Consider the following 20,682-nt stretch of genomic DNA (forward strand, 5'->3'; position numbering starts at 1 on the left):
TCCCCCAAAGAAAACAATTATTTTTCTCTAACTTCAGAGTCGGTTGGGGGGGTGGGGAGGAAGAGAGGAATACTGACTCTCTCCTGCGGACCCTAAGGAGCTTGGCGCATGGAGTGAAGGCCTTTAGGGCGAGGATCTGGCCCACTGAGGAGGAACTAAAAACCCTCCTTTAACTCAACCAGTGGTGTTGGCCACAGTTCTGACCCTAGGAGTCTCCCCAATGAGACTTCAACCACAGAGCCCAACAGCCATAGTCTGAGGCCTGGATAGTCTGGGCCCAAAATGTGACAAAAAAACCCCAAAGAACCTATTGCACCAGTCCAGGTAGTCTGGGCCCAAAATGTGACCCCCCCCCCCCCCCCCCCCCCAAAGATCTACTACACCTTTCCACCTACTGGACGCTGAGAAATACTGAAGGTTATTGTTTGCACCACTACTTATAATGTCATCAAAATTAGATTTAGATTTTATTATTTATAACCTGTCCTTATCCAGAGCGAGGTACAAAATACACTCAGAAAACCTACATAAAAGGGAAAAAATAAAAAAAACAACCTACATAACAAAAAAAAAAAAATCCATGGTCAGCAAAAGTCAAAAAACTCCAAAAATACCAGAAAGCTATTTACACAGCAGGAGCAAAGAAAGCCAGATACATCAAATAATACTTTAACTTGTGCTTAAATGTCAGCAAATGTTTTTCATGTTTTAGACCAGCTGGCAAATGATTCCATTCAAAGGGTCCTTGTAATATCAAAATTAAATAAATTAATAGCAGGTACAATTAGATTTCCAGCAGTTATAGACTGCAATTGTCTCGATGGAACATAGCGCTTAAACGTATTTCTCAAATATATAGCAATACCATGATATAATACTCAATGAATGATCATCAACAACTTGAATACCATCTTGAATACTACCAGCAGCCAACTCAATCGCTTTAAATAATATGAAATATGATATTTCAGCAAGCCAAAAACAAGGCGTTGTTGAAATCTTCAAGTTCCTGCCTCCATCTGCTGGTAAAGGGGCATAACCTGACTGGTCTAGCAGGACGATAAATGTTTAACTGTTTTTTTTTTTTTTTTGGTGGGGGGGGGGGGGGTTGATATTTTAGAATGGTTCATTTTACTACTTCATTTTCTGTCTTTGCCACAATTTGTAGACCAGTGGTTTCCAAACTTTGGGCCAAGACCCCAAATGGGGTGACAACAGTGGATAAGGTCACAGAAACAAACCTGCTCCCCCTCCCTCTGGTCCTCCACTGTGACTTCTGTCCAACAGTGGCAGTCAGAATAAGGCCCATCAGTCAGTGAATGTTTCCTCTTTAGGCTGCCTGTTAAGACTGGAAATCCATGCAGAATACTGGGGTCTGTGGGTACAGAATTCACACATGGTTCTACACTGACTGACACCAGTTGTGTCATCACCATCAGGGGGAATGGAGTCAAAGTCTAATTTTGTTTCCTTCATTCATTTGGGGTAATATGAATTTGTGTGTTTAAATGGGATCATACTGGATAAAAGTTTGGGAAGCACTGCAGTAGAATATATAAAGTACTGGAATAGCTTTACTGCTTTTACATGACTTCTGTGATAATCACTAACAATCTTTGCTATCTAGATGTATCTATAAAAAGTAATCATATCACTGATAATGTGATAGAGGCTTTTATGGGTGTTTGATGGATGACAACCCAAGTTAGCTGACTTCTCTCTAATGAATCCTGAGATCCCTGATCACTTCATATTCATTTTTATCCTGTGATATATAGTTGCTTCTCTGTCACAATTTTGTTCACTTTTCATGACTATGTGCATGGAAAGTCAGAAACAGGCTTCACCAGTCCTATTTTTCTTCCATTTATATACAACTTTTTTTTCCCCAGGAACTAGAGCAACAAGTTCAGAAAAAGAACAAGGATAGTATCACAGCATACTGGGGGGGGGGGGGGGGGGGGGGGAGGGGGGAGAAGAGCTTAAAAGCACTAGTAGCACAACAGAAGACAGCTCAGGGATGTTTATTTTCATCAATTTGTATTGTTGACTCAAATATAACCAATAGAAATACAATTGTTTCATCACAAAGAGTATTTCACCATGCAAATTATAGCACAGAAACAGGAAATTGTTAAAATAGGCCGCCAACAATTATTTCTCGTTTAACTCCCTTCACCCATGTCCCACCCCTGGGCTGTATAACTTCAAATCATCAATAATCATAGTAACAGGGGGGTCATGTGATGCCTGCAACCTCATCAGCAGCAGGAAGGGTGAGCTCCGTGGAATCTCAGCTAAAAACCAGCTAAACAACAGATATTAACACCCCAGTAACTTTTGAATACTTGCGTCTAGCCCAGAGTTCTGCCAGGAATCGGCAGGGCAAAATCGGAAGCACTTCGGCGGAGGGTATGCCCACGAGAAGCCAGAGAGATCTGAAGGGTAAAACCGCACCACCAAAAAAAGCACCAAAGATGGCAGAGGAACGAGAGGCCCAACAACCAATTGCAATGCAGGCAGGAGAGTGGGCCAGAGAGATTTCCCTGACGGTAGCGACAGCACTGGAGGACCGCCTGAACAAGATTCAATCAGCAGTGGATGAGATTAATGAAAAGTTTGATAGACAGACCTGGAGGCTTGATGAGGTGGAGCAGCGAGTGTCAGCACAAGAGGATGTCTCGCAGGGCATGGCGACCCAAATACTAGCATTACAAAAAGAAGCCGCAGCTCTACGAGAGAGGTTGGAGGAACAAGAAAATAGAAACCGCCGTAATAACCTGAGGGTCATTGGGCTACCGGAGTCAATCCAAGACATTGATTTGTATCAGTTCTTCAGCACATGGCTACCGAAGCAATTGGGAGTCGAGGGATGAGCAGATTCCTGGCAATGTGACCATGCACACAGGATCAGAGTGCGAAGAGAGGGCGAAAATAAACCATGCACGGCCATAGCACACTTTCTGAACTGGTTGGGAAAGGAAATGCTGCTCAAGGCCTTTCATTCAAGGAAGGCGGCTTTGGAGTATGAGGGCCACAAAATCTTACTATTCAATGATTACTCTGCAGTGGGAAAAAAACCCAGGCACCTAAAATTATTCTGCTGATTCAGGCTCAAAAGCTTTGCAGCCACTGTCCAAATATGGTATAGAACATGGAAGGAAAGAGAACAGAACATTTTTTTTTAATGTAAAAAAAAAAAAAAAATCAAGAGTATCAGCAAAAAAATCCACCAGCTTTTCTAAATATTTTTTTCATGCCTACTGAAGTGTAGGAAAGAAAAAAAAATTCAACTTTCTATTTAAGCAAGCAGGGTCAAACTAGTCAGTGTCAGAATTCAGGTTCTATTTTTTTGTTACCACAGTTTATAGATAAGAAAGGTCATGTAAAGGTCTCTCTTAAGTGCCACTCCCTAAGTGATTCTTCTCCCTCTTATCCACAGTTTGCAGTTCTTGAAGTAGAATTTGTACTATCAACCTAAAAAAAAAAAAGTGACTACCCTAAAATGTTTTGGTATGACAGATGTATCAGAGCACCAGTACAATACAGTTAAGATTTCTTTTTTGTCCTTTGTGCTATGATCTGCTTCCTCTGCCCTTAAATATCTACTGGGTAATATCATTTCATGCAGCTCCTCTTACAGCACCAAGCAGGAGATGAAAAAGACTGAAGTAGAAAAAAAAAACCAGATCTTGTCATGTTCTAGCTGCCAAATTAAGAGCACAGTGCTTTATTATCTATATGTATATATATATACACAACACATAAGCCTCTTAAATCTATTTAACAAAAATACTGTATGGTTTATCCTGCCAGCTATTACACAAAAACTGCACTATAAATGCCTACAGCAATATTCAGGATATGTTTTGCATCTGTTCAAAGTCAAACTCTTCACAATATGAATGCACCAACTTTGTACTAAACTGTCATGCACATATTTTACCACAATGATTAATCTGCTCCTTTCCCCATTACTCCAATCCAAACCTATAAACAAAGAGAAAGGGGTTCTCAACCCAGTCTTTGGGACACATCTCACCAATCAAGTTTCAGGATGCCCACATAAAATATACATATACATCTTTAATGCTTTTTCATTGTGAATATCCTGAAAAGCAGATTGCCTAGATGTGTCCTGAGGACTGGGTTGAAAATCCCTGTTCGAATAACAAAGCCTAGTTCAAGACCTATTTCCTTTATGAATCTTTCCATTAACACACCCACAATGGGGTAAGGAAAAATTGGCCCTTCCCATTATTCCAGAACCTGTGTGATAGTTAAGCCCATCAACCAGCAGGTGACGATAGAGAACTGAAAACTGAGCTGAGACATCTCTCATGGCATCCAGTCCTGCTCTATAGAAAAGCAGTAAGGAGAGACTCAAGAGTAAATACAACCAACTTAAACAACTCGCTAACCTAACAATAACCAGATGAGTAAATTATGTATGGACCTCTCATCTCTTAACAACTAGTAGAGAACAAGAGATATGAATGAAGCACCATACGAGGTGACAGCTGTTATTTGACCAATTACTTCGCAATGACTAAACATCTCAAATCTCAGGCGGGCCTATGGAATAGACAGAAGGACTAATGGAAAGAAAATCAGGTTAGACCTAAATTCCTCCTTCCGGCTTCCCACTACTCAAGAACCCGTGGGATGTTCAAAAGCAATCCCTAGAGTCGATGGGATCCTGGCGCGGCTGCCCTGACCCAAGCCCCAGAATTGGCTTCTGAGTGGGCCACAGTGTCCACTCTGTAGTGCTTGGCAAAGGTATGCAGCGATGACCACATCGCCGTCTTGCAAATATCTGCTGGAGATAGTAAGGTAGTCTCCGCCCAGGATGACACTGTACACCTCGTAGAATGAGCCAAGGCCTAAGAAGCCTGCTTCCCCACAAGCAAATAAGCTGTTATAGTCTCCTTCAACCATTTAGCAATTGTGGGTTTGGACATCATAAAGCCAAGCTTCTGTTTGCCAAAAAAACACAGTCTGTCCAATTTGCAAAACTAATTTGTGACTTCCAAATATCTAACGAGGACTAAACGCACATCGAGAAGCTTCAAGAATACTGAGCCTCTTCATCCTCTCTGCGAAAAGGATGGAAGCTCCACAGATTGGATGAGATGAAATACTTATAGCACTTTTGAAAAGAGGAAGGAATCGTGCAGAGCGAGACCCCTGCCACCAAAAAGCAAAGAAAGGGATCCCGACAAGAGAGCCTGAAGCTTTGAAACCCCTACGTGCTGATGCAACAGCCACAAAAAATGCTGTTGTTAGCGCAAGATCTTTCAAGGAGGTCTTCCAAAGCAGCAAAAAAGGAGGCTTCTGCATACCCTGAAGGACTAAAGGTTCCACTCTGGACACGACGTACAAAAGCGATACCAGAGGCAGCCCATTCTCTGCAAGAATTGAATGATATCCGGGTGAGCCACAAAAGATGTCTTCTGTAAATGGCCCATGAAACCGGCCAAAGCCGCAACCTGAACTTTCAGAGAACCCAACGCCAATCCTTTAAGACCTGCTTAAAGCAACACTAGGATGAACGCAAGCTGAGAAGGGAGAAAGTTTGCATTCAGAACACCAGACCTCAAACATCCTCCACACCCTTGCATACCACATGAATGCAGAGCATTTCCAAGACTGAAACAACTTAGCAATGACTGAATCAGAATAACCTTAATCTCAACTGAGCCCCTTCAATGGCTAAGCCGTGACCAAATGGGCACGGATCCTCCATGACCACTGGACCTTGCTTCACTAGGCCGTGTACCTGCAGAAGATGAAGAAGATCCCCATCCAGAAGTCGAAATCAGGTCTGCATACCACATCCTCCACAACCAATCTAGGACAACCAGAAATATTCGGCCCCAGTGCAATACAATCCTTTTCAACATGCAGCCTACCATGGGCCAAGGAGGGAAGACATACAGTAGATGTGTGTCTCCAGCCAGGGATGCAGTAGGGCAGTGATGGCGAACCTATGGCACGCGTGCCAGAGGGGGCACGCATAGCCCTCTCTGTTGGCAAGTGCGCCGTCGCCAGGAGCGGGCCTGGATGGGCCCAGGCCCAGCCACTTTCCCTCCAGGCCCGCCCACCCAACATCCCCTTGCATGTCCTCCCCGCCGGTGCTGATTACCTCCGTCAAAGCGGCCGCGTCTTTGAAAGTCCTACCTGTCTCTAGCCTTCCCTTCATGAGTTCGTTCCTTCAGTCAGTCCCGCCCTTGCGGAAATGATGTCAGAAGGCGGGACTGACTCTGAGGTGGCCGCTTCGACGGAGGTAATAAAAAAGACTTACATGCAGGGCATAGACAGGAGCGGGAGGAGAGAGGAGGGTTGCTGGACATGGATGGATGGAGGGGAGGGAAATTGTTGGATGGATGGAGGGGAGGGAAGGGAAGACAGGAAGGAGATGCACATGGATGGAGGGGAAGGGAGTTATCAGCATGCATGCAACAGCAAAAATCACATTAATTATTGAAAAGCATGCCAAATGCTTTTAAAGTTCTGTTATTCAGGTTAAATTGCCCTGTTGGCACTTTGCAATAATTAGATTTTGGGTTGCTGTTTGGGCACTCGGTCTCTGAAAGGTTCGCCATCACTGCAGTAGGGCATTGATCCCCATTGAGCCGGTTCTTTCCCACGGCTAAAGAACTTGGACACTTTTGCATTCCTTTTTGTCACCATCAAGTCCGGAAGAGGCGAACTCCATTGGTCCACTATCAGCTGGAAACCCTGCCCGGATAGTTCCATTCTCCCAGGTCCAAGGAGTGCTTGTGGAGAAAGTCCACCTCCACATTCAAAGACCCAGCAATGTGAGCTGCTGATAAGCAGAGATTTTTCTCTGCCCAACTCATGAAGGAGGCCATCTCCACCACCATTGAATGGCTGCAGGTCCCACCTTGCTTGTTGATATAAGACACTGCTGTCGCATTGTCAAGAGAAAATTCGGACCGGGGCCCCGCTAAAATGGCAGCAAAGATGCATAAGACACTCCACAGTACCCTGAGCTAAAAGCAATTTACCAACCACTGAGACTCCTGTTCCGTTCCGGTGCTTTGTGCAAGATGGAATGTATAATGAGCTCCCCAATCCAACTTGCTAATGTCCGTTGTCACCTCCCATTCTGTTATCGGAAAGGGATCTCCAACGATCAAATTCCTGGGCGACAACCACCGCTGCATATTCCACCTGGTAACCAGCGTCCAAGGAAGGTGAAGGTCATACTTCTGCGATACCAGAAACCAGCGGCTGAGATGAAATTCTTATAATGGTCATATATGAGCCCTTGCCCATGGCACCACTTCCATTGCCACCGTCACTGACCCCAGAACCCGGATGTAGTCCCAAACCCTAGGCCTGCCTTGACTGAGCAGATGTATCTGTTGAACCAGCCTTGATCTGTTGGGCTCCGTAAGGACGATCCTCTCCTGTGCTATGTCGAATAGAATGCCCAGATACGCCAACATCTGCAATGGAGTTAATCTGTTCTTCTCAACACAACTGCAGAACACAGACAACTTTCTGTCGCCACCACACGAATGAGCCCATCATCAAGATACAGATGAACTGATTCTCTGATGCAGAAGGAAGGCTGACAACTGCAGAACACGGACAACTTTGTCACCGCCACACAAATGAGCCAGTCATAAAGATACGGATGAACTGATTCCCTGGTACCTTAGGAAGGAAGCCACCACCACCATAACCTTGCTAAACATTCTTGGAGATGTGGCGAGTCCAAACAGCAAAACCCTAAACTGGAAGTGACAGTCCAGCGCCACAAAACCTAGAAACCTTTGATGTGGCAGCCATATGGGTACATCAAAGTACACCTCCTTGAGAACAAGGGTGGTGAGAAACTTTACCATTTGAATCAAGACTATGACTGCTTTTAGTGTCTCCATGTGAAAGCAGGACACTCAGACACAGTGGTTTAGACCTTTGAAATCTAAGACCGAACGAAAGATACCTTCCTTCTTTGGGATAATTTAGTAGATGGAGTATCTGCCTTGTCCCTGTTTGGTCTGGGGAACTGGAACAATAGCCAGGAACGCCAGCAAGGAATTTACTTTGGCCTGAAACTCAACTGCCTTGGTTCCCTTTCGATACAGAGAGACTGCAAGAGGAGAGGAGTGACTGAGCAAGAGAACTCCAACTTGTAACCTTCTGTAAGAATATCCAGAACTCACTGGTCTAATATGATTTTGGCCCACTCTTCCTGAAAATGTCCTCCCATCAGACAATGAGAAGAATGGACCAGTCTCACATCATTGAAAAAAAGATTGGGAGGCACTGGGTGCTCTAGTTGACTGAAAGGAGGACTTCCTGTCCACATGAAAGGAAGACTGGTGTGCCTTAAAGCAAGACTTCTGACCCTATTGCTGATGACCAGGCCACTACAGTCTGCTGTCTCGAAATGGAGAGCCCCCTGAAGACGGATGGCCAGAGGCTTTAGGCTTATCCTTCGGCAACCACGGCAGCTTAGTTTCCCCCAGTTCTTTCATCAAGTTACTGAGAGCTTCTCCAAATAGCCACTTGCCCTAAAAGGGCAGTTTAACTAGATGTGACCAACGCTGCATCCACTGCAACCAGAGTTGACTATGTGCTGTGACACCAAAGACACTGCAGGACGTAACCCGTAACATGTCAAACAGCATCCGCCAAGGCCAACCCCAGCTCCAGCTGGGCGTCTTATGTTGCTGATTGCACTTCAAGCATGCTCTTACCATGACTGAGCTGCACACTGTTGCTTGAAGGCCCAAATGGCCACTTCAAAGTCTTGTTTCAGCGAGCCTTCTAGCTTACTATCCTATAGGTCTTTTAGTGCAATGCTCCCTTCCACCGGCAAGTGGTCTTCTTAATCACTGCCATAACCCACCCTGGGAAGCTGCAATTTATCGTTCTCCTCCGGAACTAATGAGTAGAGGTGAGCCATGTGTCACGGTTGTGGCCGTGCCCTTATGTTCAAACCTACTGCTTCTCTGTGACCTCTCCAGTCTGCCTTTTTTTCCTATTGTTGTTCTTCCTGCTAGCCAAGCCTCGCTTTGGTCTCCCTGCTTCTGCTTCATTTTCCTACTTGTGACATCAGCTTACTCCTTTATAAGGACCCAGGGAGCTTTCCTACGTTGCCTTTGCAAGAGGTCTCTTAATCTTGTGTTACCTGTTTAGATCATATCCATGCTTGGCTTTGTTCCTGAGTGTTTTACTCCTAAAGGCCTGTGCTGTGTTTCTCTGACTCTTGTGTTTCAATGTTTTCCTTTGTTTCTGTGAGTTTGCTTTTGAATCTTGTTTCCTGAAAGCCTGGCTGTACAGCCATACCCTGCCCTTGGTGTCTGTATCTGTTTGATTTTACCCTTGGCTCCTGCTTTTAGTCTAGCCCTGCTTTTGACTCTAGTTATAGTTAAGCTCTGTGTTTAAGCCAACCTCTGTGTTTAGCCAAGCTCTGTTTCTGTAGTCCCTGTTCTGTTTCCTGCGTGTGTGGTTCTTGTCTGTTTATTCTGAGTCTGTAGAAGCCAGCATCATACCTGATTACTTCACTGCTATCCACCTGTGGGTGCTGGTAAGCACATTGCTTCTTTGTTTGTCTTCACTTAGTCTGCTTAATCCTTTGCCTGCCATGTTTGCTTCCTGGCTCTTGAGCTCTGTTTCTGCCACGTTCTGTTCCTGTGTGTGTTTGAGCCAGGTTCTGCTCCATGTTTGAGCTAGTTCTGTCCCAGTTCCCTGCTAAGCCAAGTCCCTTTCAGACTCCGGTTCCACTGAAGTCGAAGCCAAGTCCCTTTCAGACTCCGGTTCCAGCCAAGCCCATTTCAGAATCCGGTTCCAGCCAAGCCCATACCAGCATCCTGTTCCAGCCAAGCCCGTTCCAGCATCCTGTTCCAGAAGCCTGTTCCAGTCAAGCCAAGCCCGTTCCAGAATTCTGTTTCAGCCAAGCCTGTTTGAGAATCCTGTTCCAGCCAAGCCTGTTCGAAAATCCTGAATCCTATTCCTGCCTTGTTTATTGTCCTGATTCTGTTATTCTTGTTGCCTAGCTCCTACCCTGTCTTGCCTGTCTAAGTGTGCTTTGTCTTGTCTCTTTCAGTCTAGTCCTGTCCGGATCCAGTCCTTGTCTTGTCCTGCCCTTTTCTGGACCCAGTTTTAATCTACTTCCGTGTTTTGCCTTGTCATGCATTTCTGGGTCCCAGTCCCAGTTTTAATCCAGTTCCGAGTCTTGCCTTGTCCTGTCTGGGTTCCAGTTCTGGCCCTTTGCCTTCTTTTCCTTGCCTCGTCTGGATCCGGTTCTTGTGTTGTCCATTGTGTTTAGTTACCTCTGTCCTGCCTTGTTGAGTCTGTTAGTTTATCCTAGTCCAGTCTGTTCTGATTCCTGCCTGTGCCAGCCCCGGTGATTTGTGCTGCTGCCAGCTGTTTCCTCCGCAACCCACGGGATCCTGGCGTGTACACACCGCAATGCCCCAATGCCAGCCGGTGGATCCCACAGAGGGAACACCGTTTCACTGCCTCTGCAGGAGTTGCCATTCACCCCAGCAGTTACCAGCGCAGCACGTGTCCCAAGTGGTGAGTCAGGATCCTTCCCATACACCAAGTAGAATTTGCAGCCCTCCAAGAGGTTCAGAGACAAACTTTAGTCGCACTTACCACTGCCTGCTGCTTTTCCCAAACTCAGTCTCATCAGAGATGAGAACGGCTCTGGACTTTCTGTCCCACACTCTCCAGTGAACCTCTTTCCTTTTTTTAAATTAAAAAAAAAAATTGTTTTTAAAATGGTTATTATCCATAAGAAACAGAGAGGAGATGAAGGGAGAACTTAGGCAATTCACAGGGCACCACAGACAGTGATCCGAAGGCCTCCAGATATTACTCTGCCAGACTCCAGCCACCCACAAAGCTCAACTGTGAACCAGTTGACCAGCTAGGGACCAGCTGTCCAAATCACTGAGAACCAGAGGCTGAAAAGTACATCCATCCACCTGCTGGAAATAGAAAATACTGAGCAGCTGGACTGGAGCCAAGAGAGGTATGTGTTGGCTCAGTTTCCATTTCTCTATCTCCATCTGCTGGTTAATGGACTCAAGTATCCCACAGATTCTGGAATAGTGGAAAGCCACATAATGATAGGTTAATTTTCCTTCTAATTTCCCACCTCTTCCGTTTTACAAAGTACCTCATAAAAGACTCCAGAGGAAATTGGAGAGTCATGGGATAGGAGGTAGTGTTCTATTGTGAATTAAAAACTGGTTAAAAGATAGAAAACAGAGAGTAGGGTTCAATGGTCAGTATTCTCAATGGAGAAGGGTAGTTGGTGGGGTTCCCTTGGGCTCTGTGCTGGGACCGCTGCTTTTTAACATATTTATAAATGACCTAGAGATAGGAGTAACCAGTGAGGTAATTAAATTTGCTGATGACACAAAGTTATTCAAAGTCGTTAAATCGCAGGAGGATTCTGAAAAATTAGAAGCGGACCTTACAAGACTAGAAGGCTGGGCGTCCAAATGGCAGATGACGTTTAATGTGAGCAACTGCAAAGTGATGCATGTGGGAAAAAAGAACCCGAATTATAGCTATGTCATGCAAGGTTCCACGTTAGGAGTCACGGACCAAGATAGGGATCTAGGTGTCGTTGTTGATGATACGCTGAAACCTTCTGCTCAGTGTGCTGCTGCGGCTAAGAAAGCAAATAGAATGTTAGGTATTATTAGGAAAGGAATGGAAAACAAAATGAGGATGTTATAATGCATTTGTATCACTCCATGGTGCGACCGCACCTCGAATATTGTGTTCAATTCTGGTCGCCGCATCTCAAAAAGATATAGTGGAATTAGAAAAGGTGCAGAGAAGGGCGACAAAAATGATAAAGGGGACGGGATGACTTCCCTATGAGAAACGGCTAAAGCGGCTAGGGCTCTTCAGCTTGGAGAAAAGGCGGCTGAGGGGAGATATGATAGAGGTCTATAAAATAATGAGTGGAATTGAACAGGTAGATGTGAAGCGTCTGTTCACGCTTTCCAAAAATACTAGGACTTGGGGGCATGCGATGAAGCTACAATGTAGTGAATTTAAAAACAAATCGGAGAAAATTTTTCTTCACTCAACGTGTAATTAAACTCTGGAATTTGTTGCCAGAGAACATGGTAAAGGCCATTAGCTTAGCGGAGTTTAAAAAAGGTTTGGATGGCTTCTTAAAGGAAAAGTTCTTAGAACATTATTAAATGGACTTGGGGAAAATCCACTATTTCTGGGATAAGCAGCATAAAATGTTTTGTACATTTTTGGGATCTTGCCGGGTATTTGTGACCTGGATTGGCCACTGTTGGAAACAGGATGTTGGGCTCGATGGACCTTTGGTCTTTCCCAGTATGGCAATACTTATGTACATATACCATCTACCCTTCTCCAAGCCCATGGAACCATTCCTTCTCTACAATGACCTAAGCTCAGTAGACCATCCAAAGCCTCTGAGCTCCCTTAACATCCAATGCAGCTTCATAGATTTGCTTACTTTTTGTTTTACAAGACCCTTGCAAATACCACATTCTATAAACGATGCAACATCTATGCCATTATCAACAGTACACTTTTATTCTGTGGTTTGTTTTTAATCCTTTCTTCAGTGAACACTGAACAAGACCATTTGCTTAGTACAGGGCTTCCCAAACCCATCCTGGTGACCCCCCCAGTCAGTTGGGTTTCAGGATATTCACAATCGATAAACATGAGAACTCCAATGTATGCATATTTATCTCACGCATATTCACACATCCTGAAACCTGACTGACTGTGGTGTCACTAGGACAGGTTTGAGAAGTCCTGGTTTAGCGTTTCTACTTTTTAATGGTCATCGATGTACTTCTCAGACTATCCAACTTCTGTACTGTCTCATTTCACTAACACAACTGAAAACACTACTTTTTTTCTTTTTTTTTAATTAGTCAGGGCACAAAACCAATTCTTAACAAAAGGAAACTAAAAATAAGAAATCAAAATTACATTCATGGCTCAAAGTTTTATGGCTCAATGTTTTAATAGACCACAATTTTAATGGAAATACACCAAGAAAAGAAAGAAAGCAAAATAACAAAGCAGATAATATACCATTAGCACTTATTGTGTGTATTTTTAGGGCCAACTTACAGATAGATAGGAGAGGACAGGTACTAGCAGGGCCTGAGCAACTGTTTTCCAAGAAAAGTAAGCTAGAAAAGCTCAAAGAAAAGCTGGAGTAGAAAGTTCTGGAGAGTCCAAGACCAACTGGACATTGAGGTTTTGGGGTTTTTTTTTAACTAACAATTAGCCCATGTTATCTGCAGCAGGGCCTATGGGGAATAAAATGGATCCTGTGGAAGCTAACATGCACTTGTAAAAGCCCTCCTAGGAATAGTTGAGTCTGAACTTCTTTGTTAGAGCTTTCTAAAAATTCCTTAAGATCCAAACTGTCCACAGTACCCATCAATTGAGCTAACTTCCTTTTTAAAAGTAAGTTCAACCTTTGCTCTGGTCTGAACATCCAAACATTCTTTACCAATTTCAATTTTTTGGTTTTCTGTATAGAGGATTCCATCAAGATGGATAATTGCCCAGACAACTTAGCAGTACCATCCCATTTCAACTTCAATTAAAAACTTTTTTAGGTTTACCAATACAGACCAGAGATAGCTGCTGGGACTGCACATCACCACTTCCAACTACAGGTCCCACTGAGCCTCCAGCCCACTCATCTGCCCTCCAATATCCTCTGCAACCTCCAAAGCTTCCTGAATCAATGGCATTGCAGCCACCATCATTGATAGCTCTCCTAGTTACATTGGCAATGATATCATCAGTCAGCACCCTTAGCATCACCGTTTCCTCTCTCCTGGTTAGCTCTCTTTCCAAAGCCTCCAAGAACACCCCCTGAAATGAAAGTCAACATCCGATACTACCTCACAGACCACATGAGAAGAGACCCTTGGCACAAAGCGCTGCAGACGAGAACAGCAGTATACATGTAAATTTCTGCTAACCTAAATCTTCGAGAAACAAAAAAGGCTCACCTTGCTCTACCTTTCCAAATATTTTGTCTTGTTTTCTTCTTAATATGTTTACAAAGTCACACGGCAATGCTGACACAACCTATTCAAAGTAAATGGGCTGCGTGGTATTAGCGCATCGGCAGCTACTAGCGCGGCTTTATAAACAGGGCGGTATATCTTTTGAACATTAGTCCTTGTCCACCCACCTCTCCCTGTCATACACACATACTACTCATTGGGAATGGGAATAATTTTTCCCCACATTGCCACACCCTTATCCCTGCTTTGCTGGTTTTCAGTTATTTAGATGTGAATTTTTGTTTTCTTGCAATTTCATTTTGTTGTAAGTTATTATAAATTATAATGTGAAACCTAGTGACCGAACCCTATGGCATTCATAAAGTTGATATATACGTGACAGAACTACTTTGCTTATTATTTCCATGTATACTGTCAACCTGTTGCCCTGGGACAGTAACACTCTATTGTTGAAACTCGTTGACAACAACATCTAATTGTTTGATACATCACATCGCACTTGATTTTATTTTTCTTTAGAAACCAAATAAATGTTTGTGTACAGTTCCATTCATGCCACTCAACCCCATTCTCCTCCATGTTAGGCACACATACACACAGTGGCTGGAAAGAATTTCATAACCTGTATTTCACCTGCTTACTCTATCTTACCTTTAAATGTTGCCTTCCTGCATATCTGCAGCTCTTAGTATAGATTTGATTTAGTTTAAGCCACTGTCCTCTCAAGTTAGTGCCAAGATTGATAAAGGCTAGAGGTAAACAGCCTCCACTAGACTTCGAATTATGTTACCTTTCATCCTCTTCATTCAGAGATAATAAATACCAGACATTTTAATGGTGGGCTATTAGGATGCTGCTATGCTGAAGGCTTCACAATACGGTATACAAGGGCCTTGTCCCGCAAGGTCTCCATGCATTTCTGCACGGGCTTATTACGCTAAAACACGGCTGTGATGGATCCGGGAGATCCGACTTTAACCGGACCCATAACATTAGAATTGAGAGCATCTTGAATTCCGCCGATTCCATATATCGCTCGGCTCAACCGTTTCTTACGGTCGGCTGCGAGAGTCCCGCCGCCTTAACACCCCCACCTGTACATGGCTCCGAAGAGGAATCGCAGTCAGCTTAGCTTCTCTTCCGACACGTTACCTGAACTATATATAAATACACAACTACAGCCGCAAAACAGGCGCTATGCACGACAGCAGCCGCAAACTATCCCGTTCAATCAAAGGAGGTTTAATGCCTTTAATAATAACAAATAACTCTCCATAATAGTAATGATAGAGTTATTATGAACTACCATGACAGCTTCTTTGTAGGTCAAGCCAATACAGCGGGTCTACCATCCCTTCAGCAAACAGCACTAATGTTTTTCAGCAAAAGAAGCAACTATTGCAGACCCAAATGAAAATAAAATCCAGCTCCCGTAAACATTCCCAAACTGCAGCGCCAACCACGGTAATGGCTCACGGTTACCGAGAACACCCCGCCACAGCACGAGAAACGATGACTAACTTTCCGGATTCTTGTCCTCTTACAGCAATGAGACACAAAACAGAAACTTCCCAGTGACCAAGCGGGACTCGGCACCTGTACTGCGCCGGCTCCTCTCCTCACCTTGTCTCCTGGTTGCTGAATTTCTTGGTTACCACCTTGCCAAGCTCCAGGCCGAGCCGGTCAGCCACTTTCTGCGACAGGTCCTGGTGCGAGCTACCGCTGAAGAGCACGATGTTGGGCATGGCGCCTGCCTGCACGAGCTCGGCGGGAAGGAAGGGGCTCCGCAGCCGATCGATGGAAGCGAGACGGGGAACGGATGCTGGGCAGTGGGCGGGCGCTCGTACACACACACGCACACGTTGCATCATGCGCAAGCGCCGGAAACCGGCCACTCGCGCCCTCTTTTGCCTGCCCTGCGCGTGCGCCTGTCTAGCTGGAGAAGGAGGGAGGGAACCAGGTCATGACCAAAGAGGTTAGATAAAAACAAAGGGTCTTAAAGAATCGGGATGACGTCATAAAGTTGAAGTCACTTAGGTTAGCTTTTCTTTCCTCTTCCCCGCGCAGCTGTCATCTAGTACACTAAAAACAAAGCAAGCAAACTTCTGAGTTGCTGCATCCTTGTTGTTCTTTATTGTTGGTAGCATTTTTATTTAATCTCACCTATTTTCAAACATGCTGGCTTGTGCAGCATACGGATGTACACAGAGGAAGTATTGGTTTCATTGGTTAGAGTACTAATTTGTTCTACATTTTAAATCATTGTGTCATTTGGAGGAGCTGGCGCATGACGTGCTGAACTACACTAAGACAGCACCAGTGCAAAAGACAGGACCCTCCGTGACCCCTTGATAAAGCGTGGTGGTGGGGGGAGAACATTTCATGCCCACCCACTTCTTATCTAGGCCCACCCAAAATGTGTTGTCTGGCTACGCCCCATTAGGAGAGATTGCAGCGTGCACATCAAACACTGTTTTTGATAAGAAGATAAACAAAAGAAATACTCGGACAATTCAGATAAGCAGTGTGTTTCTTCTCTGTTCAATGTAATCCATAACTTAGTTGTAACAAATGTATTTCTATTATTCAAGTCTTATTGTAAGCCACACTGAGCCCGCAAATAGGTGGGAAAATGTGGGATACAAATGCAACAAATAAATAAATAAATAAATGTCAGGCCACCCTTCAGGGATGAGGTGATCACTGAGGGACTCACCCCACAATAGCCAGGACCCCTGCAACTAGTCACAGAATCTATGAGAAGGCAGAATTGGTGTGTAGAGCCTGAGCGTTTTCATTAAAACTTGGGGACCATGGGCCAATTTCAGCACACAATGGAAAAGGTGCCGGTACTCAGTACCCCCAAGTACCCCCTCAAAAAAAAGCCCTGCAGATAAGTTTGATTGGTCTTTTGGGTGCTTCACCTTAGCTGCCATCATGAGACATACTGCATTGAGGAGAGTTTTGTTTTTTTCGAAAAACATTGTATAGAAGAGGATTTATGCATATTAGGAGCAGTGGCGTAGCCACAGGTGGGCCTGGGTGGGCCAGGCCCCCCACTTAGGGCTCAGGCCCACTCAACAGTAGCACATGTTTAGCGTAGCTGGTGGAGATCCCAATCTCTGCCAGCTGAAGACTTTCCCCTGATAGTAACAAAATTCTACTCTCCACAGTACTGGCACCTGCGCATGCTCAGTTTTCAATGCATGCCTGCTGCAGACTGCTAAGGTGGAAAGAAGCATTTTCCTGCCAGCTGAGATATTGTTTTGATGGTGGTGGGGGGAGAACATTTCATGCCCACCCACTTCTTATCTAGGCCCACCCAAAATCTGTTGTCTGGCTACGCCCCGAGATTGCAGCGTGCACATCAAACACTGTTTTTGATAAGAAGATAAACAAAAGAAATACTTAAAAAATTAGGCAATAAAAAAAATAAAAAAATTGAATTTGGTAGAAGAGGGCTTAGTCAATGATTACACAAGGACACCACTGGACAAATACCCTAACATTGGGTGCATAAAATTGTATGGAAGCCCCTGTGATTATATGATTACCTCTTACCAATCTTCTTACCCTCCATACTCTTCCCCTACCTCTTCTTTATCGCTCTACATCCTTACCTATCCCTATCCTTTCTCTCATACCTCTTTTATCCCATTTACCCCTTGTTCATTTGTCCTACCACATACCTCCTTTGTTGATTCTGATACTACAGATTGTATTCTCTTGTTACTATGTAAGCCGCATTGAGCCTGCGATGAGTGGGAAAGCACAGGTTACAAATGTAATAAATAAATAAAATGATACTTGTTTTCTCCCCCTCAGATCAAATTTGATTGTGTTGTCATACATGATTGTGAACTTCTGACTATCACAGTTTTGGAGCAATTGCTTTTTGGCGATAGATCAGTATCTTGATTAACACAGATTGAAAGTATCCCAAAAATAAGCAGTGGATTTTCCCCAAGTCCAGTTTCTGTCTATTATTTATGACATTTATATCCACATTAAACATGAATTAGGTTGAAAACTGGGATCATTTAAAATCTTTTTTTCCTGTGCCTACATCAAAAGAAAAATATGGCATGTGGGAACTGGCTCCTTTGGTTTTGTGGACTGCAGTGATATATTATACTAAATATATATAGTAGGTAGCAAGTATGACTAGTGTAGGTTATTGAGGAGGAAAAGATCTCAGGTGTTTGGCTCTTTCTTGTGAACTGTATTTCATAGAACTGCCGTTGGAACTTGTTCATCAATCTTAAAAACCTCCAACTGTTGATATAGTATATCGAAAGAAATTTTTCTTCTATGTAAGTTATATTAGCATTTGCTTTTCATTTAAAGCTTTCAACTGAAAGCTTTCAACTGTAGGAGAAAACTGATGATTGGTTGGTTTAACTTAGCGCCCTTTAAAATGAGGTAGACGCTATGTTTAAACCAGACCCACTGGCAGAAAGCACCAGCGAGTCAGTTGGCAATTAGGTAAATGCTGCCATAAACCGTAAGTAATATCTTCCATAATTCAAGTTAGGTTATCTTATACTTTGCACTGCTTAGTTGACAGGACGTATGGATTGGAGAGCAGGCACTGAAAAAAATAAATAAATAGCCGGTTGTCTCCCTAAGAAGCTGTTTGTGAAACGGAGACGCTCTGTTGGGATAACCACTGAGAGAATCCTATAAATTGAGATAAGTGCTTGTACACTTTCGCCTACATATCATGTGATGTGCTGTCTGTTGAAAGCTTTAAATGAAAAGCAAATGCTAATATAACTTTCATAGAAGAAAAGTTTCTTCTGAGATACCATATCAACAGTTGGAGGTTTTTAAGACTGGTAGAGAAGTTCTAACAGCAGTTCTGTGAAATACAGTTCACAAGAAAGAGCCAAACACCTGAGATCTTTTCCTCCTCAATAACCTACACTAGTCATACTTGCTACTTAGTATATATTGAATAGTATATCTAGCAAGACATCTGCCACAGATTTTGTCAATTACAGTGGTATATTATAAAAGTGTGCTTGCCCTTTTTATAACTATTATTTCACAAAGAGATATTAAATAATAAGAGAAGGACTTCATGCAGAAGTTCTATCCAGCGCATGTCTGTATGTGTCAGCTGGATGGTGATGGCACAAGGAAAACAAGTTTGGTTCGTTGAAGACTAACTTAAGATAACCTGTTCCTTAGCTGGGCTCTAGTATTACCATATTGAAAATGTGACCATACCATGCCTCTGTGTTTATGTTCCACTAATAAGTTAAAGAATTAACTGGCTTTCTTGAAAGGATTATATAAACTTTGGATGTATGACCGGGGACACAAACAACACTTATTTATTCAATATCACAATTCCTCATGAGTAGTCACAAAACAATCTTTTAGGGTGGATAGTGTTCACAATGAGTTCCTTTTGTTATTGATCAGATAGAAGAGGTAAGAGTTTTCAGTTTTGACACAATATAAGTCATTACAAGAACAAAATATAAGAAAACCAATGGACTGTATGAGCTCTGCATGAAACCAAGTATTTATTTTTATTATTTTGACTTATAAAACCACTTGTTCTTGAAACATGCTCAAAACAGAACCTTTTGTACATCTAAAATGTAAACTTCTACAAATGAGATGAGGTGAAGATGTGATTCCATGTGCCCCAATGAAAGACTAGTTTAATTTTACTTATATTTAATTTCAATATATTCCATTTTTATAACATCAGGCTTCCTAAAGCAGATTACAACAACATTTAAAATGAACCTACCAGGAAACAGGATATCCTCACTGAAATTTGGCCATATATTACTGTAATATATAGAACAGTGTAGAAAAATGAGCACAAAATACAGAATTGATAACTGCTGTTTAGATATGGGAAGCTTTCAAATAAATTAAAAACCTGTCAAATAAGTAAAAATAAATCTTTTGTCCTCCACCTTTTAAGGCACTGGCTATCCAACTGGAACATCTTTAGACTTTTTACAGATGGTCCACGCATAGACAGTCCCTTATTTTGAATAATCGTTTTGCTGTTGTTTTCAATAGTGTTTGCTATTGTTTTGGGTGAACCAGTTTGTCAGCAATCTCCGCCTACTGGCTTCCGCCCATATAATGGGCAAGATAGGCACATCCCGTTTCCTGTTTTTAATCCAACCTTCTTGGTCATGAAGCTGTAAGGGAAGTGATGCTAGCAATTGGAGGTGGGGGTCTATGCTCCAGCTATTTCATAGTACCAGGAGAAGAAGATCTGTTCTGATCTAAAGATGGGAGAGTTAGCTCCCTAATGCAAGTCAAGAAATATTAATTTAATTCATTAAAAAAGTATTATCTTATTGTTTTTTCTTTTTGTTGAACTTTATTTGTTCAGTACTGATATAATGAGTTAAGAGTGATAGTAGATCTACTGAATTGTTTTTTTTTCTTCCTTTCCCACCAAGACCGTGGGTTATGTAGTAGTATATAATAAGAGGGTTCATGCAGGAGGGAACCTTAATAAACATTAGCCCTAATTTACTGAGCATTATCCCCATAGACACAAAATGGAAGAAACCTCTTCTTTAGCACAAGTATCTCTGGCAGGCATGCCTGTTGACCAAGGTCAGTTTTCCACAAAGCACTTTAGTTCCCT

At 43.2% G+C, this 20,682-nt stretch overlaps 1 protein-coding gene across 1 annotated transcript in view; it reads right to left on the reverse strand.

Moving 5' to 3' along the window:
- Positions 1 to 15,912, reverse strand: part of PRPS2 (phosphoribosyl pyrophosphate synthetase 2) — an 82,470-nt gene extending 66,558 nt beyond the window's left edge. The window contains exon 1 of the mRNA XM_030201594.1: positions 15,675 to 15,912. Within this exon, the coding sequence (XP_030057454.1) occupies positions 15,675 to 15,796 (122 nt within the window). The 5' untranslated portion in view covers positions 15,797 to 15,912. The remainder of the gene's footprint in view (positions 1 to 15,674) is intronic.
- Positions 15,913 to 20,682: the final 4,770 nt, after the last annotated feature.

Source organism: Microcaecilia unicolor, chromosome 4 (genome assembly GCF_901765095.1).
Source record: "Microcaecilia unicolor chromosome 4, aMicUni1.1, whole genome shotgun sequence".
Taxonomy (NCBI): Eukaryota; Metazoa; Chordata; class Amphibia; order Gymnophiona; family Siphonopidae; genus Microcaecilia; species Microcaecilia unicolor.